The sequence below is a fragment of the Bos mutus genome, chromosome 7, assembly GCF_027580195.1.
Source record: "Bos mutus isolate GX-2022 chromosome 7, NWIPB_WYAK_1.1, whole genome shotgun sequence".
NCBI classification, from domain to species: domain Eukaryota; kingdom Metazoa; phylum Chordata; class Mammalia; order Artiodactyla; family Bovidae; genus Bos; species Bos mutus.
In genome coordinates, this window is record NC_091623.1 from 102,394,153 (window position 1) to 102,418,383 (window position 24,231).

At 44.1% G+C, this 24,231-nt stretch overlaps 1 protein-coding gene across 3 annotated transcripts in view; it reads left to right on the forward strand.

The window, feature by feature from the left end:
- SLC36A1 (solute carrier family 36 member 1) overlaps positions 1 to 24,231 on the forward strand; it is a 49,981-nt gene that overhangs the window by 18,702 nt on the left and 7,048 nt on the right. For all 3 annotated transcript variants that reach the window (XM_070374654.1, XM_005898215.2, XM_070374656.1), the window contains 8 exons: positions 563 to 653; positions 1,720 to 1,808; positions 2,505 to 2,600; positions 4,876 to 4,960; positions 5,650 to 5,868; positions 10,403 to 10,501; positions 14,030 to 14,196; positions 17,723 to 17,892. In XM_070374654.1, coding sequence (XP_070230755.1) covers positions 563 to 653; positions 1,720 to 1,808; positions 2,505 to 2,600; positions 4,876 to 4,960; positions 5,650 to 5,868; positions 10,403 to 10,501; positions 14,030 to 14,196; positions 17,723 to 17,892 — 1,016 coding nt within the window. The remainder of the gene's footprint in view (positions 1 to 562; positions 654 to 1,719; positions 1,809 to 2,504; positions 2,601 to 4,875; positions 4,961 to 5,649; positions 5,869 to 10,402; positions 10,502 to 14,029; positions 14,197 to 17,722; positions 17,893 to 24,231) is intronic.

A 24,231-nucleotide genomic window follows, 5' to 3' on the forward strand; every position in this document is an offset into this window, starting at 1 on the left:
ATGACTTTTACTCTGTTCACGTTACATAAAACTTTTTGATAGGGATTTGGGGTTTCTATTTTGTTATTTCCCCTGTTCTTTACTCACAGCAGTGTGTCTGTCTTTCACAGTTATGCTTGGAATCCTCTGTTGCAATTATGGATCTGAGTCTTTATAATGGAAAGTTCCAGGGTGAAAACCAATACACCAGGAGCGACACCATACTGTCCCTCTGGTCTAATCTCTAAGCAAGGTGAACTCAGAGATGCCTTGGGGGATGGACATTATAGCCCAGTGACTAGGAGAATGGGCTCGGGGGCTAGACATCCTGGGTTTGAATCCAGGTTCACACTCAGGTGTGTGATCTTGAACAAGTTGCTTCATCCTGTGTAAAATGAAGTTAATACGTATCTCATCATGTTATTCTGGGCTTCCCTGGTGGCTCAGTGGTAAAGAATATGCCTGCCATGCTGGAAATTGAATGAGATGGTTCATGAAGGCACTTAGCTCAACGGTAAGTACTTGATAAATGTTACCTCTTATTATTGTTAACCTGCCCTTGTCTGCCTTATTCCCACTTCAGATGGTTCCAGACCCTGATCCACCTGCTAAAAAGCAACATTGGCACAGGACTCCTGGGGCTGCCTCTGGCGGTGAAAAATGCCGGCATCTTGGTAAGGGTCTGCATCGGTGCAAGGAAGTATTGTGACAAATTTTAGGAGATGGTACGCGTGTGTGTGTGTTTAATTTACTTCATATAAAACATTTTGAAATGGGCAGTTTTTCTTTTTCAAATGCAGTTGAGAAAAAGCAGGGTTCAGGTTTATTCTTCTAAAGGTATGTTTTGAGGATCTGCTGTGTGCCGGGCACTGTTCTAGATTCTTGAGACTATTATTAGTGAGTGAAACAAACAAAGATTCCTGCCCTCATGGAGGCTACTTGAGGTAAGGAGGAGGTCCTGGCCATTTCCATCAATAATAGTAACTAAAGAATAACAGAATTCTGTCCATTTTCCATAGTCTTTCCACGCCCTGCCCTTAGATGGACAACTCTGAAAATCTAATTTTTTTCCTTTCTTGATTCTCCCCCTGATGGACTGCCTGTCCAGAGCCATTCTGCTTTCTTTTAAAGTTGGAGATAGGGGATTTCCTGGCAGTCCACTGGTTAAGACTCTGTGCTTCCACTACAACATTGCGAGGGGCACTGGTTCAAACCCCGACTGGGAGCTAAGATCCCACATGGCTTGAGGCCAGGAAAAAAAAAAATTCTTAACCGAGTAAAAATGAAAATAACAACATATCAACTTAAAAAAGTTATATGGGAAAAGTAGAAATAAATAAATAAAGTTAGAGGTAGCCCAGAGGCTGGACTTGTCCTCCGCTGAAAACTGGCCTGTGCCATTACTCTAGACAGAACTCGCCCCCTCCCACCAGCCCTTAGCCTGTCTTTTCTTCCCAGACAGTCCCAGGAGCCTTCTGTTCTGCTGAGTAGGCAGCAGTCTCGAAACAGCCTAATCTGTGTCGTTCTCCTCAGGGAGATTAATTGTCTAGAAGGCCTGCCGAGGTTCAGAGGGTGCCCTTCCTGCTCAACTAGTCTCTGTGAACATGTTTGTTTCTCGAATGCCCTGCCAGAAGTTCTGTCATTGGAAGGTACCCTAGTCACATTTTGATCATGTGCGAATTCCAGTTCTAACTCTGCTTGCCTGTCTCTCCCTCCCTGGCCCGCACCGCCTATGCACAGATGGGTCCCCTCAGCCTGTTGGTGATTGGCCTCGTGGCTGTGCACTGCATGCGTATCCTGGTGAAGTGCGCTCACCACTTCTGCTACAGGTGAGGGTGTTCCATGCACCTCTTGAGTGACAGGCTGTCCTTCCAGGTTCCGTTACCAGCGCCGGAAGTGAGCGCTCAACACACATCACTCTCGATTCTCTGCTAGCTGAAGGTGGCCACTCGTTAATGGCCTTTCTCTGGCAGTTTCTGTGCCCTTTTGTAGCTTGTTGTCATCTGTCACATGGGCTTCCCGGATGGCTCAGTGGTAGAGAATCTGCCTGCCACTAGAGTAGGCACAGAAGACGTGGGTTCGATCCCTGGGTCAGGAAGATCCCCTGAAGGAGGGCATGGCAACTCACTCCAGTGTTCTTGCCTGGAAAATACCATGGGCAGAGGAGCCTGGCGGGCTCCAGTCCATGGGGTCCCAAAGGGCCGGACATGACTGAGTGAGCACACACATGCGTCATCTGTCACACTGACTTAGAACCAGTGTGCAGAGACCATGTTCTAGTTTTATGTGCTTTGTAATATGCACCCCATTGAAAGGATTTTACCAGATGATTGCTTAATTATAAAGAAAGTAACTGTCCCATCGACTTCAGACTTAGGCTCCTTGAAAGCATCAGACTGAGGACTTGGTGCTGTGTCTGGGGTGGCAGATGGGGAACCCACCCAGGTCTCCATGAGCCCTGTTGGTCCTGTCATTGTCATTGTCTGACCCCACACTGTTCCCTTCTCCTCTCTGCTTTCTTCCAGACTGAACAAGCCTTTTGTGGACTATGGGGATACAGTGATGTACAGCCTGGAAGCCAGCCCCATCTCCTGGCTCCGGAACCACGCACACTGGGGAAGGTAATGGGTTTCCTTCTTCTTTGCGGCTGTGGCTGCCCAGTGTGGGGGTCTTCAGATAGGATGATGATGGGTGGAAGACCATGTAGCTAGTGGGAAGAACATTGCTTGGGCTCAGCTTTGCCAGTGGTCATTTGTGTGACCTTGAGCTGTGTGACCACTCCTCTCCGTGGGCCTCAGTTTCCTCATTAGTAAGACAGGAAGGCACTGGCCTGAAAGGTAGCTAAGGGCTCCTCCAGCTTTGACAGCCTGTGACCAGCGATGGTATTTTATCCCCTCTTTTGGTCAACAGACATTTGAACACATTCTTGTAAGTGGTACAAAGCAATTCCAGGTATAGGGAGGATGGTTTCCCCATATTACATGGTCCTGGCTCTCCAGGAGAAGGAGAAAGATGTGTGGGAGATCTGTTGAGAACAAGAGGTCAGGAATAGGGTATACCAGTAGAGAGAGTATCAGGAACTAGCAATGCACCGCAGGGGCCCCGAGGGGGAGGAGCCCTAAAGATGCTCTTGTCTACTGTGCCAGTGAGAAGCGTACTTGATAGGTGCTTTCAGGGCCGGGCACTGGGCAGGAGAAGCAGGGCTTCAAGGGGGAGGTGAGGGGAATTAGAGAAAAAGGGTTTTTCAGGGAAAGAGATGTTTTAGGAGCTGACGTGAGAGGTATTTGGAAATTTCTCCTTCTGGTAATTTTTCAGACACCTGGAGAGAAGTATTCTACTATTCGTTTACCATTTGAGGCAATGGTACATTTTGACATAGAAAACTCCTTTTTTTTTTTTTTTTTTTAATGTTTATTTATTTGGCTGCATTGGGTCTTAGTTGCAACAACAGGATCTTCATTGCAGTGCATGGGTTTAGTTGCCCTCGGACATGTGGGATCTTAGTTCTCTGACCAGTAATTGAACCAGAGTCCCCTGCATTGCACAGCAGATTCTTAGCCGCTGGACCACCAAGGAAGTTCCCCCCGACCTTTTTTTAAATTGAATCATACTAATGTTCTCCAGAAAAACTCCTTTTTGTGATCATAGGGAGACTTTTACCTTCACACATAGTAAGCTTCCTCTTGTGATGCAGGTTTCTGTAATTCTTTCAGGAAAATCATTTTCTGTGCCTGGAGAAGCCAAGTTGCCAAGAGACCTCTGTTGGTTGGTTGGTTGTTGGCTGAGTCTTTCTTCTCCTTTCTCCTCTTCTTTTTCTGCATCTGTTTTTTCCCTCTCCTCCTTCTCTCTTTCTCTCTCTCCCAATTCCTCCCCCTCTTTTTCTTTCCGCCCTTCCTCCCTACTTCCCTCCCTCCTTTCCTTCCTTCCTTTAATAAAATTAATGTGTGCTCATGGTGAAAAAAAAAACCCAGCAGCAACAACAACTTTTTTTAACAAGATAGAAAAACATAAAATGAAGAGTAAAAGTATAGTTGCAGTTGCATGAATATTCTCCTGGAATTTTCTGAGTATGTAAAAACATGTACAGATTCCTCACATTTTTTACAGTAAATACCATACTATGCATTCTGACTGGAAACTTGGTGGGATTTTTTTTTTCCCTTAATGGACTTTAGACATTTCTGTTTTGGCACACGTAGATTTAACATATTCTTTTTACCTGCTATGTACTGTTTCATCTAAAATGGCATATAATTTAAGCATTTTCCCTTTGATGACCCATTAGGTTGTCACTAGCTGTTGTTATTGTAACTGTGCTTCAGCCACAGTCTGTTTTGATACATTTCTTTCCATGTCCTTACATGAGAGTTGGTTGGTTTTTTGATCCAAGTTATAGAAGGAGACGGTGAAGGGGTCCGCTTCTGGGGCTCTTATGCTAAGGGCTCCCTGTAGCTTTAGGATAAACATGATGAAATGGGACAGACGGGCCATAGGGAAGGGGTAGCCAAGGGATGGGTGGTAGTCCTTATGTGTGTGCTGCACTCCTGCCAGTCCAGTCTCAGGACTGTCTCGGGCCTGCCTGACTGTGTGTAGTGTTTCTGGCATGCAGCCAGCAAGGTGTTCTTGGGAACCACACAGATAGCGCCTCCCTTACCTTCTTCCAGGGCTCTAGACCAGGGACACAGTTTCTCCTCTTATCAGGGCACCCTCATCCTTGTTTCCAGGGCTCTAGACCAGTGACACACTTTCTCCTCTTATCAGGGCACCCTCATCCTTGTAACCTGATGGGAAGGGTCTGTGATGACTTGGGAAGAAGCACTGTTCAAACTCCCATCTCTCTGGCTGTCTTGCTTTCTATTGTTTGATCTTTTATGTTCCTTCCTTCCCCACCCACAGGCGCATGGTGGACTTCTTCCTAATCGTCACGCAGCTGGGATTCTGCTGTATCTATTTTGTCTTTCTGGCTGACAACTTTAAACAGGTAGGCCCTAGGGAAAAGAATGGCAGGAGATGAGTGGGCTTTCTGTTTAGGATCCCTCCCAAGCCAGTTTTTTTCAGCACGAGAATTGAGATCTTAACACTTTACATAGAACAGGGTCAGCGTCGTTTGATTTTATTAAAGACCTAGGACATCGAGAAACCTCAAGACGTCTTGCTGTCCTCTTGTCTGTATTTTATATTATTTATTTATTTATTTATGGCTGTGCTGGGTCTTTGTTGCTGTGCACAGGCTTTCTCTAGTTGCAGCGAGTAGGGGCTGTTCTTCACTTGTGGCATTCGGGCTTCTCATTGTGCTGGCTTCTCTTGTTGTGGTTCGTGGGCTGTAGAGCACAGCCTGAGTAGTTGCAGCGCATGGGTCTAGTTGCCCCGTGGCATGTGGGATCTTCTTGGACCAGGTATCAAACCCATGTCCGCTGTGTTGGCAGGTGAATTATTAACCAGTGGACCACCAGGAAAGTCCTTTCTTGTCTTTAGGTACGATGTGATCAATCCCAGCTCTGACAGTTGGGTTGCTAATGATAATTAGGCAGATCTCTGCAGATGGTTCCATGACCACTGACTTCCTATACGACTTTGTTCACACACCGAGCGTTTAGCCTAGAACCCCTTCCGGTGGGAGGGTCACTTTGTCATTTGAGAGGCTGTCTCTGTTTCTCCCGTTCACTCTAGGTGATAGAAATGGCCAATGGGACCACCAACAACTGCCACAACAACGAGACAGTGATCCTGACGCCTACTATGGACTCGAGGCTCTACATGCTCACGTTCCTGCCGTTCATGGTGCTGCTGGTGTTCGTCAGGAACCTGCGAGCCCTGTCCATCTTCTCCCTGTTGGCCAATATCACCATGGCAGTCAGCCTGGTCATGATCTACCAGTTCACTGTTCAGGTAGGAGCTCAGCCTTCTCACTGTGTCTTATAAATAATCGGAGATACAAAGTGAGGAAGTGAGCATAAATAGGGGTGTTACTTACAAGCAGTGTGCTAAGATTAGGGCTTCTTAGCGTGGGCACTGTTGACACTTGGGCCGGATAACTCTTTGTTGTGGGGGCTGTCCTGTGCATCACGGGTGTTTGGCAGCAACCTGGTCTCTATCCACTAGGTGCCGGTAGCAACTGCTCCCCAAGTTGTGACAGCCAAAAATGTCTCTAGATATTGCCCAGTGTCTCCAAGGAGGGCAAAATCACTCCCATTGAGATTGCTAGTTTAGACTTTTCCCAGTTAGATAATAATACATGATCATTGTATAAGATTGGAAAATAGAGAAAATATTAAGATGATTCTTAAATATTAAATTATACAATTTATGTTTTTATACTAAGTAATAGAAGAATCATCGTATGATATAATATAATGAGGAATATTATATTATTATTTTACCACTCCAGTTTTGTGTTTATTTGTCAGAATTCTAAATCTGGTGATCATTCCCCCTCATGTAGCCCATGTGGTCAGGTCTGTGGGGTGGTGCAGGAGAGGACATCTGTATATGGATGGGTAGAAGATCAGGCTGAGGATCTCATTTTTATTTCCATGTTTCCCTTCTACTTTATTTTTTTACCTTTGTATTTTATGTTGGAGTGTGGTTGATTAGCAATGTTGTGTTAGTTTCAGGTGTACAGCAAAGTGATTCAGTTATGTATATACATGTGTATTCTTTTTCAAATTCTTCTCCCATTTAGCTTGTTACATACTATTGAGCAGAGTTCCCGGTGCTATACAGTAGGTTCTTACTGGTTATCCACTTTAAATACGGCATTGTGTACCTATCAGTCCCAAACTCCATAACTGTCCCTCCCCCACCACCCTTTAAAAGGATAACTTTAAAGAAAGATTTTTGTTTGTTTGTTTAGTCGCCAGATTGTGTCCCAACTCATTGCGACCCCATGGACTGCAGCACCCCAGGCTTCCTTGTCCTTCATCATCTCCTGATATTGAATGTAATTCCCCAAACAACTTATCAATACATGCTCATTAAAATACAGACAACACAAGTACCTGTGAGCAGCATGTCCCCACCCTGAATCTCCTCCACTCTGGGACCTGCTACATGTGTTTCTAGGTCCTTTGAATGGATTTACATATTGTATTTCTATGTAGAGAAATATATAAAATGAAAATTGGTTTTGTGTTTTTTAACATAATTTAAAAAATTATTATATGTAGTGTTTATCTACCTTAGTTTTTTTTCTTTAACAGTGCCTCAGAAAGCTTTCCATGTTGATATATCTGTTTTTACCTCTTTTTTAAAAATTATTAAATAGTATCTCAGAGAATAAATGTGCCATAGTTTTGTAGTTTATTTAACCAGTCCCCAGTCAGTGGCCTGTCAATTCATGTATCACCTTAGTGTTATTTCAGTATTATGATAGTATCCTTATGCTTATCATTTTGTGGACATGTATAAGTACTTCTCCATGTATTTATATAATATATGCATACAGAGGAGCTGGAGGTACACTTGCTGGAGAGTATACAGTTTAGAATTTTTTATACTGCCAAGTTGCTTATTCCAAAAGCCGTTTACTAATTTTACAGACTCCTTTCCACAGTCAGTAAGCATCCCATGCTAGCCACACTGGACGTATCAATGTTTTTAATTTGGGCCAGTCTGACAGGTGAACGTTACCTCATTTTCACAGTCTGCATAACAGTGACCCAGTTACCCACTGATGAGGTTCCCAGGAAAACAGTGGGGTATAAAATGCAACGACTTTTATACTGAGGAAGTGACATAATGAATTTAAATCAACACTGTCGTCAGTGAGCATTCTCTGTTTTTTCCTTCAGGTGGGTGGCAGATATGGACTCTTCTCCTGTAGAACTATTTTCTAAAGCATAAAATAGACAGCTGTCTGTGTTCTGTTTTTTTTAATGGACTGGAAGGAGGACCTGTGACCACGTGAATGACCATTTCTAGAGAGTTTCTTCCCCTATCTCTGGCCCATTAAGTTAACACAAGGAAGCACAAATAAACGTATGATTTAATTTTACAATTAGAGATCTCAGTTGGTGCTTAGGACCTGCTGCAGTGAACATTTTCAAAGACACAGGAAGTGAGGCCAGTTCACGTAGACACCACATTTAATTTCGTACCATTGCAGATAGCTGGGCTGTGGTCGTTGTGATTGGAGGACAGGGATGGAAGTACAGGGTCCATAGCATCTCAGTCCCAGCTGAGAGAAGTGTCTGTCCAGAGGTCTGTCTGTGCCTAGTACAACCTGCGCTTTTGGACGAGGCAGCCCTGCTGAGGCCCGAGAGTGATTCTGAGCCTGCCTCTGGGCTCAGTGGGGAGGAGTGTTGTGACCCGGGAGTGCTCTCTCCCGGGGCTGGAGAGGGGAGAATGTGGTCTGGCTGGGTGGCCAGCAGCTTCTTGTTGACGTGGCACATGGCTAAAGCTGTCCCTCTGGTTGTCTTTGTCGCTGCTCTTACTGCTGTCCCCTGTTGGTATCTTTCCCTCTTTGTCTTGATAAATCCCCCAATGTCCAAAGTTCCTGAATTTTCTCCTAGCCTTGAGCATGTGCGTGGCTGGTGCCCTTGCTCCTCAGACTCACACCATTGGAGGGAGTCGCTTGGCTCCTTCCACCTGAGCAGGTCTCTTCATCACGTGTGTGACAAATGGCGCACTTCTGAGCAGAGTCCCAGTAACTGTTTTGGCTCCCAGTGCACGTCCTTAATTCATCACTGCATGTCCTTAATTCTTTCTTTCTTTCTTTCTTTCTTTTTTATGGCAGTACCTGGAGGCCAGGGATCAGACCCATTCCCTCAGCAGTGAGAGTGTGGAGTCCTAACCACTGGACCACCACAGATATCCTTAATTCTGAGACATATTTTTTCGCAGTTAATAATGTTCCTAAAATTGGAGTACATCCAGCAATTCTTATGTACATTTAACAACATTTTCTCAAAAAGCTATTATAGTTACATGATAATGTGGTGCAAATGAGATAATATGTTGAAAATGACCTGATTTTAATTTGTACATTTTTTGCAAATTAAAAGTTTTTCCATTTAGTTGGTTGGGGTATAAGGCAGTAGCCATCATTAAGTATGTAAATATCTTCTGCTGGTCTCATTCACACCAGTATCCCCAGACGTGTATTTTGAAATTCCCTCTGTGATGTCTCAGCCCAATGTATGACCCTGGGCAGTTTTCAGAAACTCTAGTTATACTATGACTCAGGGAATTAAAGGACAGTCTTACCATCATGTTTCATCACAAAAAAAAAAAATATTTACTAGTCTCAGCTTCATTCAAGGAACTGCAGTGCTTCTCATAAAGAGATCTAACTGGTTTCTTAGCAGGGGCTTGGAAAAGAAAGCATTTTAAAAATGCTTCATATTTTAAGGAGACTATAGTATCAATATAATTGGTTTGAAATCTTTCAAAGAGAAACCTACCATAGAGATTAGTAGTAGGTCTCTTTTTTGTCCTCTGACGTTATTCTGTCACACTGTTAGAACAGGCTCCATATTTATCTAGATACCTCTATAGTTAAATCAGGTTTAAAACATTGTAAAAGGCAGTTTTAAAGACATTTTTAAATCTAAAAGTCAAATTCTGAAAGAATGGCAGCTTTTGTCTCTTGAGTCCTGCTCCTTCGATACTGGCCATCACTGGGGAATCTTGCCATTGGTCAGCTAGCTAGGTACATTGTACCTGCCGTTATCAGTTGCCTTGGTTTTTATTTGCCTTCTTTTTAAAATGCTGTTTTTGCTATTTCCCCCGCTTTGTACCAATAGTGCTGTCATGTGCCTGTCAATAATATTTTCCAAGTACTGATTCACAGAATTTTTGAAAAAAGAAAGAGAGGGAAGTAGAGATAAAAGAGAAAAGTACTCATCTAAAAACCTACCACCTTTTCTTCCAGCTGTTATCTGTGTGGAATGTTTATGTAATTGTATCATAGTAAATACATAAAATTTTAAAATATTTTTCTCACTATTATTTCATTAGCAGTTTTTCATGTACTACTTATCCCGCTTTGTACTTTTTAGACAGTGCATAATAGTGCAATAGTGTGGTTTAGTTGATGTGCAGTACACTAACAGACAGATGTTCAGGAACATTTAGGCTTGCTGCTGCTTACCATTCAAAGGCTTTGCTCAATTTTCTTCATATTTTAATCATCTTTTCCTTGTCAGATTATATTTCTGGGGATGGGATCACCTAGTGAAAGAATGTGATTCTTTTTATATAGTCTCTAACATTTGAGTTTCCCCAAAGCAAGTAGACTTTTCTTGGCTTGAAGGAAAAATAGAAGGGCTACACACAACCCCAAATTATCTCTGAGATGTCATAGTGTCATACTTTTTCCCTTAAGAGAATATTAGATTTAGGAAAGGTTTGACCGGTCTGATGCTGGGGTTGAAATCATGAATCTCTGTATAGCCTTTGCTCTATTTTGTTTTCTCTCTTTCAGAATATCCCAGACCCCAGCCACCTCCCCTTGGTGGCTTCCTGGAAGACCTACCCTCTGTTCTTTGGCACGGCCATTTTTGCATTTGAAGGCATCGGGATGGTAAGAGATGCATCGTGATTCTCTGGTGCCCTCGGTGTTCTTAAGGTCCATTTTAAGGAATGCTGAGGAAATGCTCCTAGAAATTGTCTTTAAGGTTTATTGGCCATTTAATGAACAGCATTTCAGAGACTCCACTGAAGTTTCCTAGCTCCAGTTTTTGTTTCCCTTCAAGCCTGTCTATTGCACACGCATCTCTTGTGCGTGCAGTAAGCAGCGGTGGGTGACAGATTGGAATGCAGGGTCTAGAGCTGGACCAATTTGGGGTTAGGCTCAACTCTGCCAAAGAGTACCTATGTGACTTTGTGCAAGGTCTTGCCTTCTCGGATTCTTCATTGTATGCTTCTGAAAAGGGAGCCTAGTGTTAATAGTTTTTAGGATTAAATGAGACATGTCTAAAATACTTCAAATAATCCCTGACATGTGGTGAGCATTCAATAATTTTTATTTTCATTAATAATAGTATTGATATTATCATTAAATCAATAAACATATGAGTGAGTTCTCTGCCCTGAAACTTTGTTGAGCTGTATTTTCCATGCATAAACCAATAGCCTTCACTCTTAGCTCAGCTCCTCCATCATTGCTGCGATTTCACCAATTTCCCCTAAAGAGAGGACTCTGTCCCTCGGGTGTACCTAATTAGATTTTTACTTGTGTTTTTCATAATGAAGGTCCAGATTTCTTTTCTGAAGAAAGCTGTTAGCCTAGGGCTTAGGAAATGGGAAGACAGTTCTCCTTTCATGGAGTATCTTTTTGTCCCTATTTGATTGCTCTGTCACCTTACACACTTTTTAAAAATTAATTTTCATTGGAGCTTTACAGTGTTGTGTTAATTTCTGCCAAACAGCAAAATGAATCAGCTGTACATATACATATACCCTCCCATTTGGACTTCCTTCTCATTTAGGTGCACTGTCTAGGTTTTCTTTATATAAGGTGAGCATCCTTATACACTTTTAAGAAAACCTCAGAGGTGGACATTTTTTGTCACGATTTGAGAATTGCCCTGATGATGTCAATAGAATGTGTTAATATGACTCGTAACATCATGGGAGAGACTTTTTGAGTGAGCAGGTGTATGTGACTGTTCTGAGGTTTTAAACCTTCCCTGGTGCTTGCCCTTGGGGCTTCTCATTGCCCAAGAAGAACATCTCACCTTGATTCACAAACATATATGGTTTCCCTGCTGCTCAGGCAGAGGCCTCAAGGGACCCATATTACAGTAGGATAAAGAGCTTTGAAGCACTCAGATCTGGAAAGAAGAGGCTGAGTGAATGTGGAAAGATGCTCAGGGACCCTGGGTTCTTAAGGAACATTGTGCTGAATTTATCAGCTCTCCCTAGCAGCACAGGGCAGAAGTTGTTCTTTGCTTCATTTCATCAGCAGGGGCTCAGATAAAGTCATTCTGTTACCGTCTTTATCTGTTAATTCAAGATTTGTTGGTGTTTTCTCTTTTTAAAATAGAGATATGGCTGTTTTGACTCTTAGGCCGGATCTGAGGGTTGTTGGGCGTGACCAGGAAAAGCTCTGGGCTCACTGAGCTTTCCCGTGCTCTCTGTGTTTCTGCACCCCTGGTCCAGACTGGCTGGCCTGAAGGAGATGGGCTCCCTGTCCTCTGGCTCCCAAGACTCCCCATAGAAAGAAACCAAAGGAAAGTTTAGAAACTGTTTCTTGTTGGATTGTGGATCAACTGAAGCTTGAGCCCCTTGATCTGGTGTGGGGGATGCTGAAGGTCAGTTGGAGATGCAGAGCTGTGATGTACCCGGTAGCTGTGGGCCAACAGCAGGCTCATGGTGTCTGCCGTCTGCCGGTGGGTCTGGCTGAGACGTGCTCTGTCTGGTGGCCAGAGGCACTTGTGGAAAATGGGCACAATGACAAGATCAAAGACAGAGGAAGGGGCCAGATAGATGTTTCCCTAAGTTGCTTTTCCTGCAACAGCCCAGCCAGATGTGGTTGATAGCAGATCATGGAGGTAGTCATAGGCACATTTGGTCTTTTCCCTGTTCCCTGTATGAACCATTCTTCATAAAATGCCTTTCATAATAGTATGGAGGTTCCTCAGAAAACTAAAAATAGAGTTGCCATATGATCTAATAGTCCCAGTCGTGGGTTATACATGTCATATATACCCAGACAAAATTTGAAAAAAATACATGCACCCCTATGTTCATAACAGCACTATTCACAATAGATATGTAAGCAACCTGAATGTCCATCAACTGATAAATGGATAATGAATACACACACACATAAACACACACAGGGATATTATTTAGCCATTAAAAAGAATGAAATAATGCATTTGTAGCAACATGGATGCAACTAGAAATTACGATACTAGGTGAAGTAAGTCATAAAGATACTTACATATGGAATCTAAAATGAACATATCTACGAAACAAAAACAGACTCACAAATATAACAGACTTGTGGTTACCGGGGGCGGAGTAGGTGGGGGTTGGGGAAAAGGGAGTTTGGAATTAGCAGATGCAGATTATTATGTGTAGGATGGATAAACAACAAGGCCCTACTGTATAGCACAGGGAAGTACATGCTGTGATAAACCATAATGGAAAAGGATGCGAAAAGGAATATGTATATGTATAACTGAGTCACATCACTGTTCAGCAGAAGTTAAACACAACTTTGTAAATCAACCATACTTCAATAGAATTTTTAGAAACTTTTTCATAATAAAATTTTAAGTATTAAAAAACTGCAAATAAAAGGCCTTTCCTTGGCTTTAGCAAATGTTAAAGAAAATCCTCTGCTGTGAGGGAGGAGGCTGCAGGGTCAGTGGTTTGAAATAGGAGTCTGAAAACTGGGTTTTGTTATGCATCCCCACAAACTTCAGCCTCCAGGATCCTCTGTTAGGTCATGCCGCCCCTAGCACCTCAGTTTCTCTAAGTTGGAGGTTTCACTTGTCACTGCTAGTGCCCACCCCTTTGAGGTAAGGAAACAGTTTCTGGGAACTGGAGTGGCAGTTTTCCTTGACCTGCATTTTGCATTCTTGGGACAGCTTAGCAGAGCCATGATCTCAGTCGAGGTACAGTTGGCCTGGGCCACCGCTGGGTCTCTTGCTCATCATGCTGAGTGGGCATGATGGGAGAGGGCTTGTTGGGTGCTGTGCACGTGCATTCAGGGTGCAAAAGCACTCCCAACCCACAGGAGGCAGAGAGCCAACCTGCAACAGGAGTCCTGGCTTCCGGGCCTGCCCACCATACCTCTTGGGACTTCCTGCTTAGACAGCAGGCTCCAAAGCTCCTCCAGCTTGGCAAGTGTTGTTCAGTTGCTAAGTTGTGTCTAACTCTTTGCAACCCCATGGACTGCAGCATCCCTGTCCTTCACCATCTCCCAGAGTCTGCAAGCATAATGTCTGATGAACAGCTTACATTTGTCTGTCTAGTAAACAACAGGTGGGCTTTGGGGAAATTCTGGGGAAAAAGAGGTTACATTTTTCTGAGAATATTACTGGATTATTGTTGTTGGCCATTAATGGTGCTTTCTCATCTCTCACTATTCTCTTAGGTTCTGCCCCTTGAAAACAAAATGAAGGATCCTAAGAAATTTTCGCTCATCCTCTATGTGGGAATGGCTATCGTCACTGCCCTCTATGTCAGCCTGGGGATTCTGGGTTACCTGCATTTTGGAGCTAACATCCAAGGCAGCATAACTCTTAACCTGCCCAACTGTTGGTATGTAGGGAAGGAGGGAATCCTAGGAGCACTGGTTTTTTTAAAAAATCAATAAGGGTCATAATGTGTATTTTTCCTCCTCCTTATCTCTTAAATCAGCCCACTTCACTTTAGCCCCTTCGTGCCCCCATTCCCCAGATCAGCACCATCCTCCTTGGCTGCCCATCAAGCCTTTTGGCTGGTCTCCCTGCCTGAGTCTGACTCTCATATCTGTTCTTCTCCTGTTGCCTGTGGGAGCCATCTAACCCTCAGTCCCGTCATGCATTCCCCTGTTGAGAGGGCACAGAACCTTCCCTTAGTTCTTAACGATGAAGAGGAAACCCTGAGATGCAGTGAGGGCCGCTCAGGCTCTAGCTCCACCCCCATCTAGCTCCTTCTCAGTGAAGAGGCCTCATGCTGGGAGTCACTCTGTTTGAGAAATTCTCTAATGTCTCACCGACTGAAACGTCAAGTCTAGGTCAGTGGCCCTCCTCTCTGCTGCCGCGGGGTCCCATGAGGATCCTGTCTCAGTCTTTATTCCATTGTGTTGTGGTTGTCTGTTTACCTGTGCCGTGCTCTCCCTACATTATAAGCTTCATTCATGTTACCCCAGCCCCCTGGCACAATGCCTGGCATACAGTCAAAACCAAGTGAAGATTTTTTGAACAAAAAGGGAGGACTAACTGCTGAGTCGGTGAGGCCTTTATAAATGAGGAGAGCTCACCAGAAAGCCACTGGAGCACAGAGGATAGAGGTGATCTGCTTTGTCCCAGCTCTCTATAGCCTTGGACAGGTCACAGCTTCCCACTGCCTCAGTTCCCCTTTCTGGGGACTAAGACTAGTCATTTCTGTCAGAATTGTCATGCAGATCAAATAACATGCGTGAGCTTGGTACTGCTGTACTGGCACTATGGAGAATAGGATGGTGCTGAGCTTTGTACTTTGTTTGGATGAGTCGTTCTGATGGAGACAGATGCCTCGTGGATTGATTGATCCACTGACTGATGGTGCCACTTCTCCCAGGAGATCTGAGCCCAGAAGGGTCAAGCATCCAGTCCACTGACCTCGAACCTTTCCAGATACATAAGGAAAGCGGAGGGCAGCCTTGCCTGGTCCGCAGCTTCTGCTGTGCCTGTCCCAGGACTGTCACTTGCTCCGTGCGCAGGTGCAGGCGAGCCTCTCACCATGGGCTGGGAACCCTTCTGTATCTCACTTTCCCTAAGTCATGATTGCTGTACTGCAGAGAACGACCAAGACATACTGAAATCCTTCCCGAAAAGGTAAATGTCAGAGGGTGTGTCCTAAGCAGCAATTCTTTTTGGAAGATTAAAATTTCATTGCAGACAGCAGCCGTGAGCAGATGCTGTAAAGCTTGTCGAATGCCCTAGGGATCAGAATAACCTTTCAGGTTGGCCTGGTTTTAGAGGTATAATGGGTGAGTCATTGTACAAGGACTGACTGAGGAAATTGAGAAAAGTATTTTTTCAGTAGGATCAGTGTTTAATACTGGTCACCCTGATCAGCAGACAAGTGGTAACCCTGAAGTGGGCTGTTTTCTCCCAAAAGTCTTTCTCTTTCCCTCTAATGCCTGCTTTTCAATTTCCAAATATTCATGCCTTTTCAAAAGAGAAGAGTCAAGTAATAGCTCAGCATAACTGAAGATAAATGGATCAGGAGCAGCAGAAGCAGCCGACATAATCTGAAGCCATAGGCGAGCATCTGTCTTCTTTCCTCTGATGTTTCCACCCCAGGTCCCCTAATCTTTCTGCCTCCCTTTGGGTATGATTTATTTGGCTGTCCCAGCAGGTGGCTATCCTGAATCTAGATTTCCCAGCACTCCAGAAGGCTTTGGGGCTGCACTGAGTTTAATTATAGAGCTGCTAGCTGGTTTTTTCCCAAAGGGTTTTTAATTATGTATTCTTGGAGCAAAAGACCTTTTGTCAATCTCAGTCTCTCCCAGGGTGTTCTCCTGCTTATAGCATTAGAACATCTTCTAGGTATTAAGTTCAACCACAGAGAAAGTCAGTGCACACCGTGAACAGTATAATCACTTTTTAAAAAAAGTCTTTATTGAATTTTTACAATATTGCTTCTGTTTTATGTTTTGGTTTTTTGGCCCTGAGGCATGTGGGATCTTAGCTCCCCGACCAGGGATTGAACCCACGTCCTCTGCACTGGAAGGCGAAGTCTTAACCTCTGGATCACCAGGAAGTCCCTATAATCACCACTTTTAAATAGATTTCCAGCAAGGGAGGGAGGCCACAGTTTCTTGCTGGTAATGCATGAGGGTCTTCTTTGAAGTGGAACTTTGCTTAGGGGCAGGATGGCCTTCTCTTTAATGGGCATGTCAAATCTGAATACTTACTGATCAGACAGATCTTTTTTCTACTCTTCACTGTCCTAGGTCTGGGATAAGATAGACGTGTCCCATGGTAGGTTAGCAGTCTCTCTGAGCAGCCTCCCATGAAGCAGTGGTAGGATCGTAGCCAGCCCTAGTGGGATGGAAAGATGGCTTTTGTTCCTGCCTATTCATTCTGTGTGGTCACCATCTGATTCTTGGGAGCACCGCGTTGGATGGGAAAGATATGAAAAGGCTTGTTGCATTTGAATTGTATTTTTTTCCTGCTGTTTACTCCTTTTTTTCTTGCCTTTTAAAAATGTTTTGTTTATTAATTTTTACCATGTCATGTTGGTCTCTGTTTTTATTTGTTAAAGGCCATATGCCCGTGGAAAAGATTCCAAATGTTCAAAGGGCATACAGAAAATATTAGGTTTCCACTTGGCTCTTCAGGACCCCTGTTTTACAATTTTCCATTTCAGAGGTTTCTTGTGTTTCCTCCTCAAGATACTTGGCGTATATAGGAATGTCACATGTACGTGTGTCTGAAAGGGGGTGATTTTCCTTCTTTTTCCTTTTTTAGACAGTGGGTACCATACTGTCTACACTGTTCTGCTTCATGCTTTTTTTCACTTCAATTTATGTCATGGGGGTAGTTTCGTATCAGCACCGGAGTTCTTTCTCCTACTTTTGAACACTTCTGTGGGAATGCCAGTTTTCCCAGGTGGCGCTAGTGGTAAAGAATCTACCTGCCAATCCAGGAGATGCAAGTGACATGGTTTGGATCCCTGAGTCGGGAAGATACCCTGGAGTAGAAAATGGCAACCCACTCCAGTTTCTTGCCTGGAAAATTCCATGGGTAGAGGAACCTGGCAGGCTACAATCTATGGGGTCACAAAGAGTCAGACACGCCTGAGCACATCGGGGTGCCATGATTTATTTAACCAATTCCCTACCGATTAACATTGGAACTCTTTAATCTTTCAGACTTAGAGCTGCAGTGACATATTTTTCCTGTAAGTTTATGTGTGCATGTACAAGTATAGCTATAGGATAAATCCCTAGACCTGAAATTGCTCATCCAAAGGAGACATGCGTTTGTAACTTGGAGAGATACGGCCAAATCACCACAGAGCCATTTTGCACTCTCACTGCTGGGTGTGTGAGTGTGCACAGCTGGCTCTGAGTGTGTCTCGACTCTCTCTGCAGGCTGTACCAGTCAGTTAAGCTGCTCTACTCCGTCGGCATCTTCTTCACCTACGCCCTCCAGTTCTACGTCCCTGCCGAGATCATCATCCCCTTCTTTGTGGCCCGTGGGCCTGAGCACTGTGAACTGGTGATAGATCTCTCCGTGCGCACTGTGCTGGTCTGTCTGACGTGTGAGTAGAAGACAAGATCATTACCTTGTCTGTTTTCTCCCCAGAGGGCGCCCAGTCCCCAGGGCTTTTGTGAGAGAGGGCCTGTGTCGTAGCCAGTGTTGTGTGAGCAGGGAACTCTGGGCACTGTCTCAGCATCAGAGTTGAGGCATGTCTGCGGAGGGACTGAATTGATTATAGACATGCTCTAAAGGATACAGGAACAGGAGTGGTAGTTTCTTTATAGAGACAGCCTAAAATGTAATGGCAATGGTCATGATGCTTCGTAAACGGGTGCAATTATTCTGTATGAAATATGGCAAAAGTTTAAAAGAGATCCATTTAACACACATGCATAATGAGTACTGTAAGTTCTTTGATAGCAGGTGTATCTTTGTTTATTTCAAATAATCGTGTTTTCAGTGTGACAGTCTATTCCTTGGATTGCATTTTGAGACTGCCTGATATTATTCTAGATACTTTTGGATGGTGTTCTCCCTAAAATCTGTTTCTTAGAAAATTTCTGTTGACTACCCTAGGTGTTTGCTTTATTACTTTGTATTTAATTCCTCTCTTCTGACCACATACCAGGAGTGTGAGCTGAGAGACAAGATAGCGCCTTATTTGTTCTTGGTTAAAACTGGTATAATTCAAAAATAAATTATTTTTTTGAAGCTCCTGTGAAGTTGATAAAATAATTCTTGAATAAATTGGTCTGTAATATCTAATTTAAATTTTAAGAGATTTACAGTTTCTTTCTAAATTGAAATACTTGAATCACAGATGTATGTCTCTTTTTGGCCATGGTTAGTTGTTTTTTTTTTTTTTTAAAACATTTTACTCTCTTGGGAAAAGAGACATCTTTGCTTATCATATTGGAACTTTCCTTAAAGTATGCAGTCCAAGCCTCTGTCTTTGAAGTAAAGCTGGTCTATATTTCTTTTAATTAGTTTTTTTTTAAGTTATTTTTTAATTGGAGGAAAGTTGTTTTACAACGTAGTGTTGGTTTCTGGTTGCAACAATACAAATCCACCATAGTTATATATGTATCCCTTCCCTCTTGAGCCTCCCTCCCCCGCCCCCCACCCCTCTAGGTCATCACAGAGCACCAGTCTGGGCTCCCTGTGTTGTATAGCAACTCCTCACCAGCTATTTTACACATGATGGTGTACATATGTCTACGCTGCTGTCTCCATTCGTCCCACTCTATCCCTGCCCAGCTGTGTCCACAGGTTTGTTCTTACTTCCGCATCCCCATTCCTTTCCTGCAGACAGGTTCCTCAGTACCATCTTTCTAGATTCCACATGTATGTGTTAATATACGATATTTGTTCATTGGACCAGAATGGAGTGTTTTAGGGATGAATGATTTGATAGTTGTCTAACGTGCGCTCATAGTCTGGAAAGTTTGAAATGACTTCATTGGTTGACTGTTAGCAAGAGCAGGGCAAGCAAGAGGCTGTCATCCTTTCCTCCCACCCACGTAGATGTGGGGAGCAGACTGGCGCCCATCCCAGGATGGCCCTCCCCCAGCCACCTACAGGTACCTTCCTGATGTTACTTCTAGGGCAGTGGGTGAAAGCTCAGTGTCCCAGGTCTGCATGGAAGGAACTCACTGGAGCTGAGACCTGAAGACCTTCCTATTTAATCTTGCGCAGCTCTCCTGCTGAGGTGTTCTTGTAGGCTGGACCTGGGTAGCAGAGTGCACACCTTGGTTTCACCAGCCCCAGAGAGCTGATGGCAACCAGGAATCTGACTTCTCATATTTTTAACTGGACAGCCCTTTGGGCTATCTCCTTAGACCAGCCTGGAAAACAGCCCACTGCCTGGAGGCCACTGCTGCCCCAAAGTGATTGAAAGGAAGGAATGTGCAGGGTACAGCTTTGACTTTCCAGTAAAGCACCTGAATGTGTGATAAGATCAGAGGCTTGTACTCTCCTAGATTTTACTGTTGTCTCTTGCCGGCAACCCTGAAGGCTTTGATCAAGCATGTGTATTTCCTCTACAGAGGAATTAGATCTGAGTGTTGAGGAGACAGCACCCATGTGCACGGTGTTCATAATGTCAACTCTAAGGCCCCGATTCTTGAGTCCAACAGATACTAGAAGAAAGGATAGGGATAGCTCAAATAATGGGCTTTGTTTCGGAGTGGTTACTGTAGAGAAAGTAGGGCTATCTGTGTACATGTGTTGTCCCTGCTGGAAGAGCTGGGGCACTGAGCTGGCCCTGGCTCCTCTCACCGCCCCATTTTCTTCTCAAGTTTGGCTCAGCCTCCGGTAGCATATGTCTCGCTTCCTGCCAGGTTCCTCTCCGCTGCACCCCGCGGGATCCAGCAATCCTGACTCACAGACCTCATGCTATCCTTAAATGCCTCTTGATTTTCACTTCGCTTTCCCTGGCTCTGTCTGTGGGTCTCACCTCCCTTCTGCGGTGTGACGCTCAGAGGATACGAGCTGCTTTTGATCTTCAAGCGCAATGGGTTGTTTTCCCTTTCTCCTGTGATCTCTTGTGACTTGACCTTGCATCGTCATCCTATTAAAGGGTGCAACCCCTTCATCTCTGAGTGCTCAGCCTCTCTTGCCTTCCCTGGAGACTTTGAAGTTATTGTGGGATTCGGGAGCAGTATTTTACTGTAGCACCAACTTAATTGCATTTATCTAAGTTCATTTTGTTTTTGTATCTTTGTAACTTCAGATCCTTTGGCCAAAGGTTAATTGGTATATGATTTTAGATCTTTGATGTAACTGTTTTCATTTACACCCATAAATTTTAATGGCAGCTTGTATTATTGCTGTTTGGGCTATTTTCTTGTTTTCTCCCCAACTTTCTCTCCACCTCCTCACCCTCCATCCCCAAGGGAAGCAGGAAAATCTGGTTCAGCCTCATTTTTTTTTCCACTTAGAATTCAACCACTCTTCCCCATCTGCCAAAGATGACCATGTCTACTTTTTTGATGCTTTATTTCACACTTTTGGAGAGGAAAGGAAAGAAAAATATGCATGTCAGAGATTGGTGCTCATTTTGTTACAATTTTATATGGGACAGTAGTTTCTTCCAGCCCATATGTTTGGCCATGCAGACCTAGCAGATCACCTTATGTCCAGACCTTGTGTAGGAGAGGCTGGGAGAGGCTGCTCCACCTGAAAGAGGCCAGAGATGTGCAAAGAGTAGTTTCTTTGGATTCCTTGAGGCGCTAACCTGTCCTCCAGTGGTTTGAACTGATCTGCTGTGGCATTTGCCACATGACACATTTTATTTCAGTTAGGTATGAGAATGTCATAAACCTGTTATTGAAGACAGAATAGCAGTACAACCATCTCAGTTAGGAGATGTATCAGCCTAGAATATAAAGCAGTCCAAGCAGCCAGACTCTTTAGAGGATGAAGCTTCCAGGTCCAAACAAAGCGGCTTTCTCCACCCCTTTTGGCCTCCTACACATCTCGGTCTTGCAGCTACAAAGAAAGAGAGCAGCAGCACTAACTGTGCTCTGAGCCCCAATCTCCACCACGGGCTCGGTCATGAGGCCTCAGTTTCTTCATTTGTAAGATGTGAAAGGGATCCCCTCACTTCATGTCTAAAACTCTGTCATTCTGCACTAGTACTTTGAGCTTGATTTTAAATTCCTACCAAAATATTACTCCAAAAAAAGTTAATGTAATAAAAGCGTTTGAAGATTGTCTAGATCTAGAGTAAGTGAAAAAGAAATTCCCAATATCCCAGTGACTTAAAATAACTTTTTTGCATTTTATCTTCTGTGTTAATCCCCATGGGCGCTTTTTATAAATAATTGCAGTCCTCATATACATGTGATTTTGTCTTTGGCATTTGGTTTAAAATTGTCTCATGACTGTGCATATCTTTGGAAATACTTTTTATGACTGCATGATATTCCATTGTATCGGTAGGTCATGTTTACGAAACTACTCCTTTAACAGTGGACATGTAGGTGGTTTCCCTTGTTTTTGTATTGTTTTTAAAATTTATGCTCCCACTAAAGGAAATTATACATTCTGTCCAAGACTGTTATTAATTTTAAAGACAGATTTCTAGCCGTTTGAGAGTCACACAGATGAGCTTCATCCACACTGGTGGTGATAACAGCAGTAAGCACTTCTGGACACAGGAGCGGTAAGTGTCCAAGGGCCTTCTGTCAGCGTGTTTGTCTCTTAAGTGCTTTCTCTGCTCTGTGCGTAAGTCAGCTCTTTCTGTTGTGGTCTAAAACCACAGGCTCAGAATTCCAGTCAGTTCCTTCTCTGAACATGGCCGTTGGCCTCCTGCTGCTTCAGCAGTTAAAAGATCACGTTTTCAGTGTCTCTTAACCCAAAAGGAAGATGTTTTGCAATACCATTGGAGCCCTCTTGACTAATCATGTGATCTGCTCGTCCTCAGGGCAACAGCGAAGCTGTTCATGTCACAGCTAGGCTGCTGCAGGGGGCTGGGGAACTGCCAGTGGGGAGAGTGCTGTCTTTGACCTTCTTTGTGTGAGATGCTCTTTCTGTGGGGGAGTAGGGAGAGGGTTCCTGGAGGAGGGCATGGCAACCCACTCCAGTAATCTTGCCGGGAGAATTCCCATTGGCAGAGAAGTCTGGCGGGCTATAGTCCATGAGGTTGCAGAGTCAGACACAGCTGAGCAACTAAGCACAGCACAGCACAGGGAGAGGGGGTTCCCAGTTGGCTGCTTCCTCAGGTATCTGCCTTCTTGGATTTCTCTTTCTTAAGGGCTTTAACTCATGGAGTAAAGACATTCAGTGTTAGAAGAGGTTTTAGTTGCTCCCATATCTTTCCTGAGTACCTGATTCCCATCTCTGGAATTAGTGAAATCTAGTTTGCCTGGACAGGGAAGCCTGGTGTGCTGCAGTCCATGGGGTCGCAAGGAGTTGGACATGACTGAGCGACTGAATTGAACTGAGTTTGCCTGGTGTTTGGTAAACAGAGGCCTTGGTTATTAGGTCCTCCGTTTGGGTCCCTCTCCCTTCCTCCTCCCCCAGCATATTAACTAATGGGAAGTTCATTCTTCCTGCCTTCTCCCCTCATTATGTTTCTCCAGTGTCGGGCTGCATTTAGGGTTCAACTGTGTATCTGGTCAAGCTAGGACAGGAAGAGGGTCCTCCCTTTGCAGCCCTGTGGTCCTGGCTTTTTAAAGTTTTGCCCTTTAAAAAATACCTCTATTAAGGACATTTGTGTTAAACATACTTATCTTGTATATCAGTAGTCAAGTCAAGAACAAGTTTTCAGGTTGCTATTTTAAAGTCATGATGAAATGGAACATTTCCATCCAGTCTGAGAAAAGATTCTGATCTCGCAAGCTTCTGTTTCTTTCTGTTTTCACTTAATTCTTATCAGAGTGGAGCACATGACTCCATTTAGCTCATATCATGAAGTACCCATCTGTCCTCCAGGCTAGTACGCAAGAGGAAAGGAGAGGACAGACCCTCAGCACTGGGAGGGGCCAGGCAGGTCCTCTGACTTGTCTCCTCCAGGGACTTATTGTCTCAGCATAAACGCCTGCTTTCTCTTCAGTGGTTGGAGCATCCCGGGGACCAGGAGGAATAACTCACACTTCCTTTTATAGTACAAAACCAGAGCGACTCGGTGGTTTAATAGCCGAGTCGTGTCTGACTCTTTGTGACACCATGGACTGTAGCCCGCCAGGCTTCTCTGTCCATTGAATTCTCCAGGCAAGAATACTGGAGTAGGTTGCCCTTTCCTTCTCCAGGGGATCTTCCCAACCCAGGGATTGAACCTGGGTCTCCTGCATTGCAGATGGATTTGTTACCAACTGAGCCACCAGGGAAGCCCTAGTCGGGGGCAGGGGGGCTAGAAGTTACATTTTTGGCCCGACCATGTCTTCTAAGATGGAATCCTGTGAGTCAGCTGTATCACTCTGGAGCAGCACATGGTACTTCCCAGACAGTGAATTGAGGGACATATTCCAGAACACATTCCCAAGTGACTAAATCTGCATTGTGCAGTTGCTTAAAATTTCAGAGTCAAGTGCAATGCAAGTTATCCAGTGTTAATGAAGTCACCTTACTCCATGGGTAAATGAAGTTAGGCTCAGAATGGGAGCTGATTCCACACCCCAGGTCACATGCAGCCTGCTCCTGAGCAGGAATGGATAATGCTGTTAGCTAACATTTATGAGGCCTTTGTTATGTGTGTAGAACTCCAAGTTCTTTACCTGAATGATCTCATTTGACCATCCCTATTTAGCAGTAGGGAAGATGTCTTAACTAGGTTAAGTAACTGACTGGTCAGTGGTGGGTTGGAGCCTAGATTTTTAGTCCCGACCCTTAACCACACCCTTATACCAGCCTTTCCAAGGCCCAGATCTGATGACTGCCTCAGCTGTTTCCATCCCAT